This window comes from Phoenix dactylifera, chromosome 5 (assembly GCF_009389715.1).
Source record: "Phoenix dactylifera cultivar Barhee BC4 chromosome 5, palm_55x_up_171113_PBpolish2nd_filt_p, whole genome shotgun sequence".
Lineage (NCBI taxonomy): Eukaryota > Viridiplantae > Streptophyta > Magnoliopsida > Arecales > Arecaceae > Phoenix > Phoenix dactylifera.
This window is the reverse complement of record NC_052396.1, coordinates 3,966,844-3,984,466: the sequence shown is the minus strand read 5'-3', so window position 1 is coordinate 3,984,466 and position 17,623 is coordinate 3,966,844. Positions and strand designations below refer to the sequence as shown.

At 36.8% G+C, this 17,623-nt stretch overlaps 1 protein-coding gene across 4 annotated transcripts in view; it reads left to right on the top strand.

The window, feature by feature from the left end:
• The first annotated feature begins 159 nt into the window (after positions 1 to 159).
• Positions 160 to 17,623, top strand: part of LOC103711660 (DNA mismatch repair protein MSH4) — a 32,594-nt gene continuing 15,130 nt past the window's right edge. Inside the window, exons 1-11 of one of the 4 annotated variants that reach the window (XR_005511930.1) lie at positions 160 to 314; positions 2,056 to 2,259; positions 2,327 to 2,362; positions 2,455 to 2,567; positions 9,197 to 9,242; positions 10,887 to 10,933; positions 11,106 to 11,213; positions 14,473 to 14,548; positions 15,897 to 15,969; positions 16,046 to 16,191; positions 16,498 to 16,583. Coding sequence is in view for 3 of the 4 variants with exons in the window: in XM_039126551.1 (XP_038982479.1) it covers positions 243 to 314; positions 2,056 to 2,259; positions 2,327 to 2,362; positions 2,455 to 2,567; positions 9,197 to 9,242; positions 10,887 to 10,933; positions 11,106 to 11,213; positions 14,473 to 14,548; positions 15,897 to 15,969; positions 16,046 to 16,191; positions 16,498 to 16,583 (1,007 nt within the window). In the remaining variant the exon portion in view is untranslated. The remainder of the gene's footprint in view (positions 315 to 2,055; positions 2,260 to 2,326; positions 2,363 to 2,454; positions 2,568 to 9,196; positions 9,243 to 10,886; positions 10,934 to 11,105; positions 11,214 to 14,472; positions 14,549 to 15,896; positions 15,970 to 16,045; positions 16,192 to 16,497; positions 16,584 to 17,623) is intronic. The other 3 variants (XM_039126551.1, XM_039126550.1, XM_008797900.4) reach the window with 3 other exon arrangements.

The following is a 17,623-nucleotide window of genomic DNA, read 5'->3' as shown; positions in this document are numbered from 1 at the left end:
GATCCGCCTCGACAGCGAGATTTCCGGGTCCAACGCTAGTCCAAGCCATCTATCTGAGCATCTTCCGAGCACGAATCTCAGAGCTCTACGTGCATGGCATCTGCGAGTCTTATTGCCACCGAGGTGGGCGCCGTGATATTCCACTCGTGCCGCACGGAAAGCGGTCTCCCCAGGCTACGCTCTATAAGTACCGCTCTCAATGGCGCGCATTTGCCATTTAGCCGGTTCAAGCGCTCAGAGAGATGGAAGACGTAGGCGGTGGAGGAGATAGATCGAGTTTCGTCATCGGATTGATCGAGAACAGAGCAAAAGAGGTCAGATTTCTGTCTTCCTCTCCATCTTCTTTCATCTATTTTCTCTTTCTTTCGCCGATCTCTCTCTCGCGCCGATATTGATTTTCGGGTATTTGAACGCAAGAACCGAGTAAAAATTTTGAATTCCTCTAGATCTATTGTTTCTTGGATGCCATATAGTCTGTCTTGATGATGTTGGAGATTGGAAGAGAATGATGCGCCGATCATTCTTTTCTTGCGATTATCTGTAGATGATGGATTCTTTTATCAATTTTTTTAGGTTTTCGAATTGATTGGATGTATTGAGAATCTCTCTCTCCCGCCGGTCTTTATTTTTCAAGATTTTGAAAGCGTTAACTGAGTCGAAATAAAAGATCTGATTATTGGATGCCTTCTTCTTATGGTTCCTTCATTCTTTCTTCTGCTTGGAATTCTGTTAGAGCTAGATACGCATTTTTGAGAAAAAGTTCAATCATTGGCACGAGAAATTTATTCCAAAACATAGTCATTGTTCCTTGAAGGCTACACTAAATAGGCCTAACACTTCTGATTGTCTCTGATCACTGGAATCTAATCTTGCCAAGAAATGCAGTTTACATGTAAGTAATGCTGAATCTATTTTTCGTCCATTCTTTTCTTGATTCTGTAGTGCTATAAATTTTGAAAGCATGCAGGCTAAATTTGGGCTTGCATCTTAAGTATCGCAAGACTTGTTTCCTGTACATCTATATTGAAGGAACCAGCGGATATTTGAAGATCAGAAGACCAATTAGACTATTCTTTCAAAGCAAATATCTGGTTAAGTGTCTTTGATCATGTCTAGAGCTAGAACATAAGTTGACAATAAACCTGAACTGCTGCAGATCTTTAATGATTGCAATATTTCTCCTAATATTAAAGCTATAGATCCTGTCAAATTGCTTCCTCCTCCTCCAATGCCTCTTAAACTGAATATAGATGCTTCTATATCTGATAGGTATCATGGTTTTGGAGGTTTGCTAAGAGATCATCAGGAAAACTTGTGATGAGCTTACTCATTGTCTTCTCCTTCAAGAAATATCTGTATCCTTGAATTTTGCAGCATTCTTTTTGGCATGCAACAATATTGATATCACTGAAAGTGATAAAAAATTGTTAGACTTGATAAACAAAGTCAATCCCAAATGCTGGAATATCTGAGCTTGTTTATCACTTGTTTGGGAAAGCAAAAGATGCTGTATGAATCAAATTTCTGCATACCTAACTGTGCCAGCTTATCTATCATCTAATCAAGTCCTCCTGCTTCTCTCAAGTTCATAAGGTCTTCTCCTCCTATTGTTAACCATGCTTGCGCGTCTTGTTAGAGAAAGCAGATCATTCTTCACTAATGATTATAGTTGTTGGTGTTAGGATGTCCTTGATTCTTGTTCTAAAGAATGGTGATAATTGGGGCATGAAGAACTCTTAAAAAGCACGTAGATATTTTTGGACTATTTCAGTTGAAGTTTTACTTAATTGGAGCTTATAACAGCAAAAGCAAAGCACTTAGTATTAGTACACTGCAAATGAATTTCTAGTCTCATAGTATACACTGCAAAGGAAATCGTAGTCTCTTTTTTTTTTAAACTTTTTTCAAATTAATAGCTGACATTGTATTCTTGTTTGGCTGTGGTTTAAAGGTACATAGAACCATGTGTAGAAGTACTGGCCCAGCTGAAAATTTTCTGGTAATATTTATGGTGATTTACAGTGCTGTAAGAGTGTGACCAAATCTCCTATGCAGGTTGGTGTGGCTGCTTTTGACTTGAGATCCGCTTCACTGCATCTTTCTCAATACATTGAAACAAGTTGTTCATATCAAAACACAAGAACCCTGCTGCATTTCTACGATCCTGTGGTCATAATTGTTCCCCCAATCAAACTGGCACCAGATAGTATGGCAGGAGTCTCGGAACTGGTAGATAAACATTATACATCACACAAAAAGGTGCGGATTTTCTATTGCTTTTTTTTGGATTTTTTTCCCATATGCTTACATATCTCTGCTTCTGCAGATTACAATGTCCCGTGGCTTCTTTGATGATACAAAGGTTCTATTGGAGCTGATTTTTTTTATGCTTAATATATTTCTTTGTGTTCTTTATATGCTTTGCTAACAATACTATTCCCTGGTTTACTTAAGGGGGCCGTGCTGGTTAAAAATTTGGCTGCTAAGGAGCCATCTGCTCTTGGTCTGGATACCTATTATAAGCAATATTACCTCTGCCTAGCTGCTGCTGCTGCTACAATCAAATGGTAAGATAAATTACTAATTATTAGCCCCAGATTAACAGATTATAGTGGACATGGTTTATATGTTTTGAGTTTCGAATTAACCTGATGGAAACAGGAAAGAATCTGTAATGTTGATTGTAGTGTTATGTAGGTGATATCCATCGTTTTCCGGTCGAACTTTATGCTATTTCGTTAGAAACTTGTATACCCAGAGGTTAAGTACCTAATATATCATAAGTGCCCAACGTAAAAAATACCCATGAAATATAATGCATTGTACATATTGTCACTAGCAAGTTACATACTAGACTGAGGACATGTTTCACTAATTTCATTAATTTAAACATGGTGAATGGACCAAATTTTGAAGATAGAATTAGAGGGCATTAAAGAGCCAGTTGTTTGCCTATTATATGTTTTTTAATAATCATTTCTATGACTATATGGGTTATATATGTAAGTAGAGGGGGCTGGCCACTAATTAGGCCCACAAATCTATCTTCTAACGAATCTTCAATCTCTTCTAATTAGTTTAGAATTAGATTGCCGACCGCTTTATTTTTTTTTCTTCATAAACCAGCAAAAGCATTTTTACTTTTAGATATCTTAGTTAAAATCTTTTACCTAGGTTGTTGCACCACCTTAGGATTCTAGTCTCCAAAGGCAAGCATATGCTTTTAGATGCTTTGACCACTGTTCAATTGGGTTTATTTTATTGTTACTGATTTCCAGTAAGGCCATGCTTTGTTCAATTAACTTATTAATTTATATCCCATTTTTGACTTGTAATTCAACTAGAAAAATAGCCTTGGTTTTATAGGAATAGAGGGTGAGCCTTGGTTCACCGGTAAGGTTGCTTCATTGTTATTTGGAGGTTACTGGTTTGAAACATGAAAATAGCTTCTCCACTGGGATTAAGATTTGTATGCATCTGACCCTCTCTAGTTCCCGCAATGGCGGGTGCCTTGTGCACTAGGCCACCCTTTTTTCATATTTTATAGGCATGCTTTTATATATTCTGACTTTTAAAATATATTAAGACCGTCGCTTCCCCTCCTACCATATGCAATCTGTCTACAGTAGCTCTCGCTTTGGGCTACTAAGCTTCAAAGGGTTCGTGCATAATTTATTTTAAGATTATTAAACATAATTTTAGTTGGCAATTCTAATAAAAGTTAGTTTGATGAAATTTATTGTGTAAAGGTTCTCCAAGTCTAACATTTTTGAGAGAGAGGAGACCCACCCGCACTATAGCTACCCAAGTCTAGATTTTTGAGGCTGCACCACCCAAGAATTGAATCCAAAACTTGTGGTTGCTAAGCAGAGGGGTTTGACCACGGGTGCAAGCCCCAGTTCATCTACCATAGTCTAACATATGCACACTAACTGATTGAGTTTCTTCCCATTTTAAGCTTTGATAATCATTAAATGCTTAGATGTTTCTAACCATGGTTGCAAGAACTGACCACCTTTGGTTTTGTGCCTTCTCCAAATACTTGTCCTAGTTTGCTCTCCTAAATGCTTTTGAGCTTTCTAATGCTTGTAACTTTGGTCTTAATTATCATTTTTATAATAAAGTGAAAATTTTATCCTCTTATCACCATCAAGCAAGGTTCTAGTCTCAGTACGAGGTTGTGTATTGGTAGGTGGCAGGAATGATATGATACGAGTTCCGTATTGAACCATACCAGTATTACCAAAAATATATATTTTATTTTTTGTTTTCATGGTTTTTAAGCTTCATTTATTTTGTTTTGAATGGAAAATGGGTTTTGTAATTTCATTTTTGTTGCTAAAACGTAATATACTTTAATGTTTACATTACATGCCTAAAGGATTGCGTGTCTATAAATTATGTAACATTGAAAATGTAAAATATTTATACTAAGGAACTGGAAATGCAACATACATGCATCTATTCAATTCCAACTCAAGTATCAATGTCCCTCATACATGTCTAGTTCATGTTTGTAGTTAAGCATAGGGCTCGTCTCCAGCCTTGGTATTGTGCCCATCCAGGATCCTGATAGACTATCTGTACTGGTAACCATGTTGATAATGTTGCTCTATCGGGCACGTTGGTGGAAAGCCAAAAAAGGACCAAGCAAGGCTTGACCCATAGTCTGATTGAGCCTGGAGAGGACGATACCCATGAGAACGTGAAAACTCAAAGAGTGAATATCCATATGGGTCATAACTTGGCACAGGAGTATCTGATATGTTCTAGGATTTCGAGTACCGAGGGGATGCTGATACATCTATGATTCCTACTTGACACACCACCTCATCAGCCATATTGGTATTGTCCACCATATCTTGGTCCTCTTTTCCTATCTGCTATGTTGCCCTTCCTAGCCTTATACCCATGGTCTATATTCTGCATCGCATACTTAAACTAGGACTCACTAGTGAATGGAGTAAGCAAAAGGGACTGAATACCACCCCTCCTTATCCACTAGCTCCACTCCGATCATCGAACCCATCATCACTGGAAGTCATTGTCATCATTACTTGTATCATGAGATGATCCGGGTCAAGGTTCATTGAACCAGTATCGCAGGGAGGGCGATTGGTTTGGCATGGTATGGATCTGTATAGTGTTGTTTCGAAGTGTATCAAAAACAAGGAGAGGGAGAAAAGGAGAGAGGAAGAGAGAGAGGAAAAGGGAGGGAGGGTTAAACCCTAACTCTAACCCTAGTGGAGAGAGAGGGAGGGAGGAAGGGGGGAGGCAAAACCCGAGAGAGAGAGAGGACTCTTATCGGTGATGCCACAGGTCAAAGGGAGGTGCTCTGAGCATTGGGGTGGGGGAGGTGCTTCGAGCACTAGGTGGGGGAGAGTGGGGTTGAGGGTGATTGCGAGAAATGGAGGGTGGGGTTCTTAAATGATTCGAGTTGGGGGGGGAGAGAATGGGCTTTTTAAGTGACATTTTTTAAAATAAATCAACCTTAATCGAACGGTGTAAGCCTTTCTAGAGATTTAATCCAACGGTTTCAAACCAATAGGGCGAACCGTCTTGGCTCGCCGGCGGTTTCGTTTTGGTATGCCCCGAATAGGGCAATTCAGAGCAGTACAACCATCGTATACTGTGCTGGTATTGGGCCTCAGACCGATTGCCCAGCGGCACGGATCGATACGGGTCCGCACCATGCCGGGCTTGTACCGACACAATAGAGGTGGGGGAGAGGGCGTGCGAAAGAGAAGAAAAGAGAGAGAGAAGGGGGGAGAGGGAGGGAGAGATAAGGAGGGTGGCGGAGGCCAGCGGAGGGCCGTCGGAGGCTTGTGACTCGGGCAGGAGGCTGAGGAAGGCTCCGCGTCGGAAAATAGGCCGAATCCCCTATTTCGTTTGAAACTGGGGTTTGACCTTTTTTTATTTCGTGATTTTTAAGTGAATTCGGTAAACAGGGGACTCGGCTTGCTTTTTGATTGTGGAGCCCGAAGGAACGTCTTCCGTGCGGCTCGCCGGCCTCCGCCGACCCTCCGTCGGCCGGCCTCCATCTCCCTCTCTCTTTCTTCCTCTCTCTATCCCTTCCTCTCCCGCTCGCTCTCTTTTTCTCTCTTTCCTTCTCCTCTCTCTTCGGCAACGGATTTTGTTTCCGTTGCCAGAATCGTCGTAGTCTGCCGCCGGGATAGCTCGGTACGACTAGAACCGTCCAGTTCGGAATAGTTCTGCCGACCTTGAGTACAACGAACCCTGATCTAGTAATCTATTATCGGAGAACTTGGGAGTCTTAGAGTCACTATGAATTGGCTCCTCATCCACTCTACCCAATGGATTCTTTCCTTTCATTTGCTTTCTCTTGAGTGGATATCTGGGGCATCGACTTCTTACTCTTGCTCGATTGATCTCCTTGACTCTCCTAGTGGGCTCGAATATGTATACTACTCTAACTGGCCCTTGTCGTGATGATCTCTCGTCAACATCTCTATCAAATCTCTAGATGAAATTCTTCAATTATGAACTAGACCATGGTTCATATTGAACCACTTTCTATAATAGCCCTCCACATATGTATACTTTCCATCCACATATCTATAATAGTTGCCCTTAATCCCAAGACATTCTTGCTATTCTTGTCTTTTCTACCATTGAAGGCCTTGAACATGGATGCTATCTGGCTGGTACTTGAAGCTCCGACTAATGGGGTTCTCCTTAAACCTTGATCTAGTATAGACTCAGATCCAAAAGTACCTTCGTATTGTGAGAGTCCAAACTAAACTCTACGTTTGGCCACCTTATCCATCTGCCACTTTTCCTCCTTACTAGTCCAGATGGCTGCTTGAATTTTGGCCTTCACCATGTCTTCTAATTGGAGACCTCATAATTTGTTGGATCCCTGGAGTAATCAAATGGTGGCCTTTTCATCCTCTTATCCAACTTGGCATGTTTCTCCCATGATCTTCTTTTCCACTTAAAGTCTCAAAAAGTTCGTTGAAAAAGCCGATGGAACTGCCGGGAACATTTCTTACATGCTATAATATTGGGATACTTGTTTGTCGGGTACTTTTTCATCAGTTAGGTGACCTGTCCCCTCAACTCGGAGGAACATCACTTGCACTTCCAATGGTGACGGCAACTATCTAGTCATGCTGCCACTCGATATCCTTAGCTTATATTGTTGCTTTTCGGCTCGATTGTTGACTACTTAATCCTGAAATTTTTAAAGCCACTCATCATTAAATACAAAACAAGGTTGCACTGATTATCACTCTGCATCTGCAAATTGTCCATAATTTTTAATTTAAAATTACTTAAAGAGTTTAGTAAATGTTTGAAAATTTCTAAAAAGGTGCTAGTTGCTTTAAAAATTACTTTTGAACTATATTTATATAATTCTAAATTTTCACAAATTTTTATTGCATAAATACTATTTATATTAAATTTATTGAAGATGATGTATAAATTGCATAACCATTGGAAAAATATGATATATGCTTCAAAAAAACATTTACAAAACATCTTTACTTGATACTGAAATTTCATGTGTTCTTGAATCAATAATTATTTTTGAATTTTTTATTGAAAAAATCAATTGAAATAAAGTTCCAAAATTGAATTTTAATTTTGGCTAATGTGGCCTCTTCTAGGAGTACCACATATTTTTAGCCCATATTAAGCACTAATAGCCTTATTAATCTAGGAATTACTTTAAAGCTGGACTTTTATTTGACAAGAAAATATTATGCCAAAAATTAATCAAATTGTTGTAAAAAAGGACAGCATATAGCATGCTAGGCTTTGAGCCTTAAACTAAATTTCGGAATCTATGATTGCCTTTATTTTTTCTATTAATTTTTATCCAAATTTATATTTTAGTAAAAATTAAAATAAATATTAAGAAATTAATAAAAAAAATTTACTACTGTGTAGATTGGACTAAGATTTATGACATATCATGAAATCATACCAAAATGTAAAATTTGACATGAGTTTCCTATATTTTTTTCAATTTCTGTCCATCTAAGAGATATAAGAGAAATAGGAAAATAGAATAGGAAATATGGGAAAATACCTTGCTTAACATTAGATTTGCCCTCCCTCCTCACCCTCGCATTCTCTCCCTCTCTTTCTCCTCTCCTCACTTTCTCCTCTCTTACGCTGCTCATGGGCAAAAAGATAGCGAGTAAAGGGTATGGTTTGACCTTTTCTCCCTCAATTGTTGAGGGGGAGGGGTTGATTGGACCCATAACAAGCCCTTACTAGGTCAAACCATGCGGAATGGAGTGTTTCCGGATGGTTCAGCCTGGTTAAGGCTAGTCTGCACCTGTTCAAGTCCTATTGCATGTCAAGACTTCGAACCATTTTGGTTCGCGATCAATATTGGTATGGTACCTGACCAAATGAGTGGTTCGATACAACAATCCTTGTTATTAAGAGTCCACTCATATCTTTCAGATGATGCCAATGGTGTGTTAGTACGATGTAATTTATATTCTTCTTGGATGCTCTAAAATGCTGTCAATTTATCATTTTCTGCGACCTTTGCTTCTATATATCTAGTCTTGTGTAGACATATGGCCACCCAGTGCATGGGCAACTTTTGTACCCAATACATGAAATACTAATAGGAGGTCAAAGGCAGCCTCTTTTGAGTTGATCTAGTTCATTAAATATATTTTAGTTTTTGGCTCTTAGCTTGGAATATGTTCCCTTTAACTATGTTGATTTGTTAGGGGATCTGCCTTACATATAGAAATGTCTATATGAAGCTAAATGAGTAGGAAATATATTCAAGGATACTGTCATTGTTTTACAACCTGACCAAGAACGTAACTAGGAAAATGAAAATGAGGCTTTAAATATAGATGCTAAGAGCAGGCACCTGGATTGGAAATGGAACCATATGTGCTAAAGGGATAGATGGTTGTTCTGTATCTTATTGTTCAAAGTGGCACAAGGAACAGGAAAGGGCGCAGGGTTTGAGAACAAGTTCAAAGCCATAATTTGATTTTTCTGTTTTTTCCTACCTTACTAGATGTCCCATATGGAATGCATCCTAAACTAAACGTTTGGAAAGTCATAGTTATTACAATAATATTATAATGTTAAAAACTCAAATTTATGACATTGTTTATTCTGTATCCTTTTGTTATGTTTGCAGCTTTACTTACAGCTATTCAGTGTATGGAATTTCTTGATTTCATAATTACAGGACTGAAGCAGAGAAAGGCGTAATTGTTACAAATCACTCATTGTCGGTATGCTTTTATTTTTGCTCATGAATCCTTGCTTTTGTAATTGAGGACCTGAAGCTGTCAAGAGATGACTGCCATGTCCTTTAGATGCATGAAACATACTTCCTATAATTGAATTTGAATTGTTACTTTCATACAATCCCAATGTTTTTTCTCTCTCATTGCTGCTGTTCATATGGAGCATCTTAGGCAAGATTTCATTATATCATTTGCTATTCATACCCTAGGTAATATTCGTACTGTAGCCATGCATTACGTTCCACTATGTTTGAAAAAACAAGAATTCATTATATATTCTAATCACTAGTTTCCGATATTTAATTCTAATGTAGCTTCCATCTTCATTCATATAAATACCCAAACAGATCCATGTGAAAATTTGGAGACAAAGAACTATGTCTCGAATATGCGTACGAGCTTGTTTGCATTAGCATAATTTTATGCATGCTTATTTTGTTAGTGTATCATACTTTATATTAAATACATTATAGTGAGGCTTTGCTTCTTACTTGGGCAACTCTCAGATTGACTGATGTATGTGGTTTATAGATGGATACCCAATATATTCTCAATGTGCACCGTACTTCTATTTGAGTTATTATTCATAGTGTGTCTTGTAACTTATTTTTATGATTCAGTAAAGCTTAATAAATATTTTCTTTTAATAACTAGTTAAAATATCAGCAACAGAGAAATATATGAAATTATAATGCACTGTTCTCATGTGCAATTATTTTACTATGAGAGAGGAATATTGGGCATTGTGTCTATAGCAAATCTTGGACAATTCCTTTGTTGCTGACCCACTTAAGGAATAGTTTAAGTGACAGCTAGGTCGATATTGAGGCTTATTTCAAAGAACATAATGGCAACCGAGCAATATAAAGATATGTTTGCTGTTGGTTTGCTTTATTTTTCAGATATTGCAATCAAATGGCTTATCAAACAATCCTGCTAAATTCATGCGATATAGTGTTCCAATCCTTTTGTGCTCATGATTGAGATTGTATACATTTTTCTTGTTGGTTTCACCAAAAAGGATGACAAAATACAAATGACATTCAATGATTTACAATTCCTTAGTTTAACCCCTAAAAACTTGAACGGGTCTCCTAAGCAATTTTCCTTTGGGGTGGCATAGCTAAAAGATGCCAATACAGCAAATTTATGGTTTAGTTAATTCATTTTGACTTATTGTAGATCGAGCACAAGTAGAACATCCATCTCCATTTCTGCTTATTAAAAGTATATGGTAGAAGTATTTCTAGATAAAGAAACAAGTGGGCAGAAAAATTAGCACTACTCTGGAAGGTTATATCATGTAGTTTTGTGGTTATCAAACATGTTTAGCAGCATATGCCTCTTTTAGGTGCTTATGACATTTGAAAATGTGTTGTTATTACCTTGTTTAATATCTATTTTATCCACAATCATATAGAATTGTCAAATCCATAAAGAAAGAAGTAGTTTTTTTTTTAACATAAGAGCTGTTAAAATTTTTCTTTATTTTTTTCTTGTCTTTTGCCTGGAAGTTTGTTCCTAAAAACTGGTCAATTATAAAATGTGTGATGAAGTTTATAGACAAGCAGTTTTCTTCTTGTAATTTTTGCCTTATGGCCTTGATCTTATTTGTCCTAACATTTTCAGGTTACCTTCAATGGCTCATTTGACCACATGAATATTGATGCAACCAGGTACTTCCTCTAATTAGAGAACAAACATTAGTTATTATTAAATATTGATAAATTAGGAAGCCTAGATTAGTAGATCTGATCACACATTCAAATGTCATATGACTCATATCAATAGTAATCTGCAAATTATGAATGCCTGCTGACTTTATGAACCATATTTCGTGCTTATCAGTGTCCAAAATTTGGAAATTATTGACCCATTGCATTCTGAACTATGTGGCACCGGCAACAAGAAGAGAAGTCTATTCCAGATGTTGAAGACAACGAAGACTGTTGGAGGGTATGTTTCATTATAGTGAGAGTTAAACTTTGTTTATGCAATCAAGATGTTTAAGGCTTGCCTATTTGGAAAAAATGAGAATCATACATCAAATTTTTGACACAATTGTCTAGCTTCAAGTTTTCAATTCTAATCACTCATTATTCACAATAGTGGATATTAAGTTTTAAATATAGTATCGAACCTTGTACCATTTTTTCACCAGAATGGTACAATACCGGTATAAGTGTAAGTAACTAAGTACCAAAATTGACAGCATCTTAAAAAATGAAAAATCATCAGCCCTGACCAGTAAGGTCGGTATGGTAGCATCGAGTACTGGTGTCGATTTTGTGTTGGAATGGTACAGTATTGAGTATTGACAATACCATACCGACCCCTTGGTTTTTAAATTCTTCATGGGATTAAGTTGGTTGTTTTTGTCCATTTTATACTGAAATATTAGTCTAGTACCCTGTTTAGAGTTGCTTGTGGGCTAAGAATTTGAGAAAGAAGAATAAGTTGCAGGTAGGCTAACATTCTTTTTACTCAATATATACTTAATTGGGAAAACATGTCCATAAATTTCACACAATCTTGATTTTTATGATATGCCTCAACTTAACATGATGTATGCACGGAACATTTGCTGATATCAAACTTAAGAAAACATTTTGTAATGGATACTAAATGATTTCTATAAGCATTATGGTAGTCAAAGTTCTAAACTAGTCGTATCATGTAATCCATTCCACATTATCAATGATTAAGGTATGAACTTGTAGCATAATGTGACATATTATTTAAACTTTTAAATGCTAGTGCTTGTGTTAGCACAAATGTAATTTCTTTTGTGTAGTTTGTTTATATTAATCTTTGCATTGTTGGTGCAATAATATGCTCATTAGAATTATGACCTTGCACTATTGTGTATATGTTAGCTCTTTTGCCCTCATTAGTGGTAAGTAGACCTAAGCATTTGCCACACCTGGTCGGGCCTAGCTCTACTATCAAAAATTTTGTCAGGCCCAAGCGTTGCCCAATTCGATTACAAGCTTGAAATCCATAGCCTGAGCTCGGCTAGGCACAAACCCTGAAGGCCCAAGCTTGGGCCTAGGCCTGACCGTTTGGTGGAAGGTAGAGGTGATGATGGCTAGTTGGGGGAGGGGGGGTGGGGGGGAGAGAGAGAGAGAGAGAAGGTGGAGGTGATGAGGAGTGGGGGAAGGTGGAGAGAGGAGAGAAAATGGAGGAGGGGATGATAGGTGATCAGGGATGTGGGGGAGAGAGAGAGGAGGTGGTGGAGGTGACAACTGGCTAGAGAGGTGTAGAGAGAGAGAGGAAGAGGAGGTGGTGGCCAATTGGCCGAGGGAGTGGTAGATAGAGGAGAAGACTTGGTGGAGCTAGTGAGCCGGGGATCAGTTGGAGCTGGTGGGGCATTGGCGAGTTGGAGCTTGTGAGGTGGCGGCCTATAGAGATGGGAGGGAGAAACAAAAGATAGGGGATTTATAGGATTTAGGGTTTTCTGACTCCCTTGCCCTTTTCATATTTCATTCCAAATATCAAAAGTTAAAAATATGATGATATAATCTAATAAAATATATATAATAAACTATGCAAATATAATATAAAATATATATAATTGTTTGGGATAGGTTAACAATGCCAAGTGCGGATTAATCCAATTTTAAATTGTGCCTAAATTTCTAAGCATGGCCTGACCTGTCGGGCAAAAAAATCTTGGCCCGAGCTTGAGTTAGTGGTATGATGCAATGAATGGCCCATTGCAACCAATAATTGCTGTCTTGTCCCAAATCACCCTGTTCAAGGTGTATCGATCTGTATCAGGTTAGACCCAGGACAAGACAGCCCCTTGAACCAATTGAATCAAATCACACTAGTTTGAATTGAGTGGCATCGCCCTGTACTAGGGTGCGGCCATACTGTACTAGTCTTACCACCCGGTTTTGGGCGAAATTATGATAAAAGTGAGAAAAGTGGTCAAGAGCTATCTTGATACAGGGTGCGTACAATATCATGTCAACCGTACCTTATTGAACCTGTAATGTACTGATATGATACCAGGCAGCAAGATTGTGAACCGTGATTTAAACCATTGATCTTCAATTAAGATGGTTCAAAAACCTAATTTCAGATGATCAAATTCTACTCTTCAACTTACTTTTGGATTAAAATATCTCGTCATCAACTAGATGCCTGTGCCTTTGCTAAAAAGTTGTAGGAAAACTACAAAATCTAGCTTTGAGGATTTATTTGCCTACAGTGTGACATTATATTTGAACATCTTTCCATTGGTTTCTTCATTTAGAAATATTTTTGTAATTATTGTGGTTTATATAGGAAGATAAATTAAAGTGCATTACATTATGAAGAAGATTCCATGAAGATTCACTGTGACTTTCACATCTTCTTATTACTCAATGTTCTCCACAACGCCCTTATGCGTATATACTATGGCATGTATTTCATTTATAATTCAACATATATCTACTAATCTAATCCCTCACACAGTTGCAATCTCAAATATGCAAACTATTCTTCTTCTTTTTTGACTATTGAGCTAAAATCAATTAATTTAAACTTTTTTTGGATAGTTAAGATATGTATATATTCACACTTTTAAAAAGGAGCCAATTGATTTGAGAAAAAGGGAGAATGAAATGGGGTGTTTGGGTCCGTGAAATATGCCCTTAGGTGTAAAGCAAATCATTAGCATGGAGAACTCTAACATATGATGAGTACGAATATGGAACGTTTGGGAAACTTGTTTTCTCTTATCATCCTCATCTATCGTTTGTCTCTTCTTGTCTATAAGAGAGACCTTGTTTTCAGCTTCTCTTCTTTGTACAACTTCTTAATCTTCTCTTATCAAATTTTAGTATTTATAACTGATTCAAACTGGTGATAAAACACAATTCTTTTCCTGAATGTAAATTTACATGTATATATATACAGATATATAAATATTGACAGCTTTATGGAAGATGTTTATTTTCATTTAGATGATTTGTCATTTGGTGAATGTTATAATCATTGCAGTGGACTTATGCTTTAATGATAACATGTCATTATTATGTATGAAACTCGAAAGCTATAAGCTACTCATTTACTAGATCTGCCTCTCTTATTTTCTTATTTTTTCTGTGAATGATATTCATAATTTTTTTTTTCCTTATCTTATACATAGGTTGCACACAGTTCTAGCGAGTATAGATCCTGGTTTGCTTTCTTATTGATTAAGCTATGCATATGTTAACTTCAGGACTAGACTACTTCGTGCCAACTTATTGCAACCTTTGAAAGACATGGAAACTATCAATGCTCGTTTGGACTGTTTAGTAAGCAGTTTATGTCAGAAATTTCAGTTGTACTCATGTTTAGCACAGTTTTTGTTAAGGAGGCACCACATAAAATGGGAATATCACTATAGCATATGTCTTCATCTAAAATGTAACTCTTGCAATTGCATCTGTTTTCATTTATGTTTTGAATGTGTCATTATCATCATCTGAATTCTAAATTGCTCCTGCCCTAAATGTTATAGTTATATTTGAGTTTTAATATGAAATATGAATGATGCAACAATGAGATGAAGCTACTAATGAGGGGGTAACGACCTTCTATATATTTGTAATTAGTGATTGGTAACACAAAATAGCACGATCGACAACTTGTATAGGTACACAAGAATATGTGGTTGGAAGTGACAATCTATTTGAATATGGTTTTGTTTTGCTTCATAGAGTTAAAATTTTAAAATATTAGAGGTGATTTTTAATTACTACCATTACTTTCTTTATCATTTAATGAGACCTAGATTTTCATATAAGAAAATAGAGTAAAGAAACTTAGAGAGTATGGGCATGTGCAAGGAAGACTATTTGACGACACAGTAAGTTATTTGTTAAGGTATGCATATATAGGTTCACAAAGAGAAGAGGAAGACTTAGATTAATCTACACAGATGCTCTCAAGAAGCATTTGTAAAGAGTTAGTATTGATAGATGATTAGATAGATGTAGGCTATCAGAAGCGTGGAAATCCACTTCCATGTACTCGGTTCTGAAATAATGGAATGCTACACCAAAAGCCTTGAAGGAATATATTTGCAATAAATAATGAACAAGTTCCTAGTTTTAGATCCTTAAATTCTAGTACTTTCAAACCACATCTGTTTCCTTGTTTTTGACACATTTGATAGATTTGCAACACCTTCTATGAGAATACTAATATTATATATATATATATGAATATATGTTTATGTGTGTGTATAACTTTATTATATCTTCTGCACATCGAAAACCAAGGTCTGCCGAACCGACCTGGTGTGAAACCGGGTCGGTTAGCCTAATACATTTGGTTCCGGCCCTATACCTGCCGGAACCTCTACCGAGCCGGCCGGAACCGGTCCTTTACCGACTGGAACCGGTCGGTTTGGTGCAAACTCGGTGCGAACCGCACGGTTCCAAACCGGGTTGACACTGTGGACTACACTAAAAAGCATCAGGTGTCTCTTGGGGAGCCGAAGGATCAGGATTAATGTGTAGTATGGGCCATGCCTTGGGTCTTATTCACTTTTGCCTATGATTTCATTTGTGGAAACTTTTTTTCAACATATACCACCAACTAGATAAAGATCATTAAATGTTTCTAACATTTTATCTAAATTGTGTATTTTATTTTCAGGATGAGTTAATGAGCAATGAGGAGCTATTTTTTGGCCTGTCACAGGGCCTTCGTAAATTTCCAAAAGAAACTGGTAGACTATGTGATTCATTACTAATTTTTGTAATGGTACCATTCTGACATGCTTATTTATCCAATCTCTTCCCAAGATAAGGTACTGTGTCACTTCTGCTTTAAGCCCAAAAAAATCACAGAGGAGGTTTTGAGGCCTGCCAATGGTAGAAAAAGTCAAATGTTGATATCAGACATTATTATTCTCAAAACTGCTTTAGATGCCTTACCTTTTCTCTCAAAGGTAAAACAACATGCTTCTCTTTTGACCATGATAGTCTAAACTGCATGAAAAATTAAATCCAAATTCCAAATTGTCTACTTCAGCAATTACAACCATTTTACATTTTTTTTTTCATGTCAAAAATTATTCCTCTCTTTTGCACATCTTTTGCACATGCCTTTGTTGTTATCAGTGATGTATGACATGCTTTATGACTTTCTCTCCATTAAATCCATCATGCACTGCCAAAAACCCACTCTCTTCTTCATGTGCCTATTATGCAGCAAGTGCTAGTTTAGGACTGACTGAAACCCTAATGCATTTCAGGTACTTAAGGATGCAAAAAGTTTTCTTCTTTGCAACATTTACAGGAGTGTTTGTGAAAATGAAAAATATGCAGGCATAAGAAAGAGGTTAGATATTGTAACAGTCTTTTTATTGTTTACTGTATGCACCTTGTACATATTTGCACAGAATTTTTGTTGACTGCATTTACAACAGCAAAACTAATTATTCTTATGTACATTTACAATAGCAATATGTTTCATAAAAGTCAAAATTTACAGTTGGGAAATATTCTGTTTGATTATTATGAAATCTTGAGCAATATACAACTATCAATGATCGTAAACATGGAATTTAGAGAGATAAGAAAACTTTCCATAAAGCAATGGAGCATCAATGGTAACATAACTAACCTGCCATCCAGCCCATAAATGCTGACAATGCACACAGAATTATGGATGTTATTTAAAACTCAAGCTACATGCACATCAGCACTATTATGTAGTTCCCTGTCATCCTGTTCTACTTGTCATTAACAACCCCCTTTATGCAATAGTCCACTTAAGAGCAAACACACATTTTGGGAGAACCAAGTATAATTTATTGCAACATTCTGTGGTGATGCATCTGTTATATGGAATACTTACAGTTCATAGTTTCTCCTTGAATGTTTCCTCCTTGAACATGAAAATTTAAAGCGAGTTACTTGAGTAACCAAAGGCTTTTCATTTCTGATGAAAACCCATATCTCTTGGAGGAGGTAAATCCTATGTTCATATTGTGAAGTGTGAGAGTGCTTCATGGGTTTCACTTACAATATTAACTTTGTTCTAAAACTGCTGAAACTACAAAAAATAAAGATCCCATAGAACTAAGAATACTTTAAAGTTTTGTATAATAGTTTATTTTTTTCATTTTTTGAATTTATTCCTATTTTTTTTTGTTCAAAACTGTGAAACTTGGAGCAAAACTATTTAAAAAAAGACTGCTGAATTAACTGAATACAAAACTCTGCTAGCCTAATTGAAAATGAAACCAAAGTCTAGTTTTCAAGATGAATGGAAACATATTTGTGTTCAAGAAGGAAACATATTTTGATTTTGAATGTGTGAATAACCAATGATAATGCCCTCTTTAGCAGAATCTATGGACTGTCTTTCCACTCTTG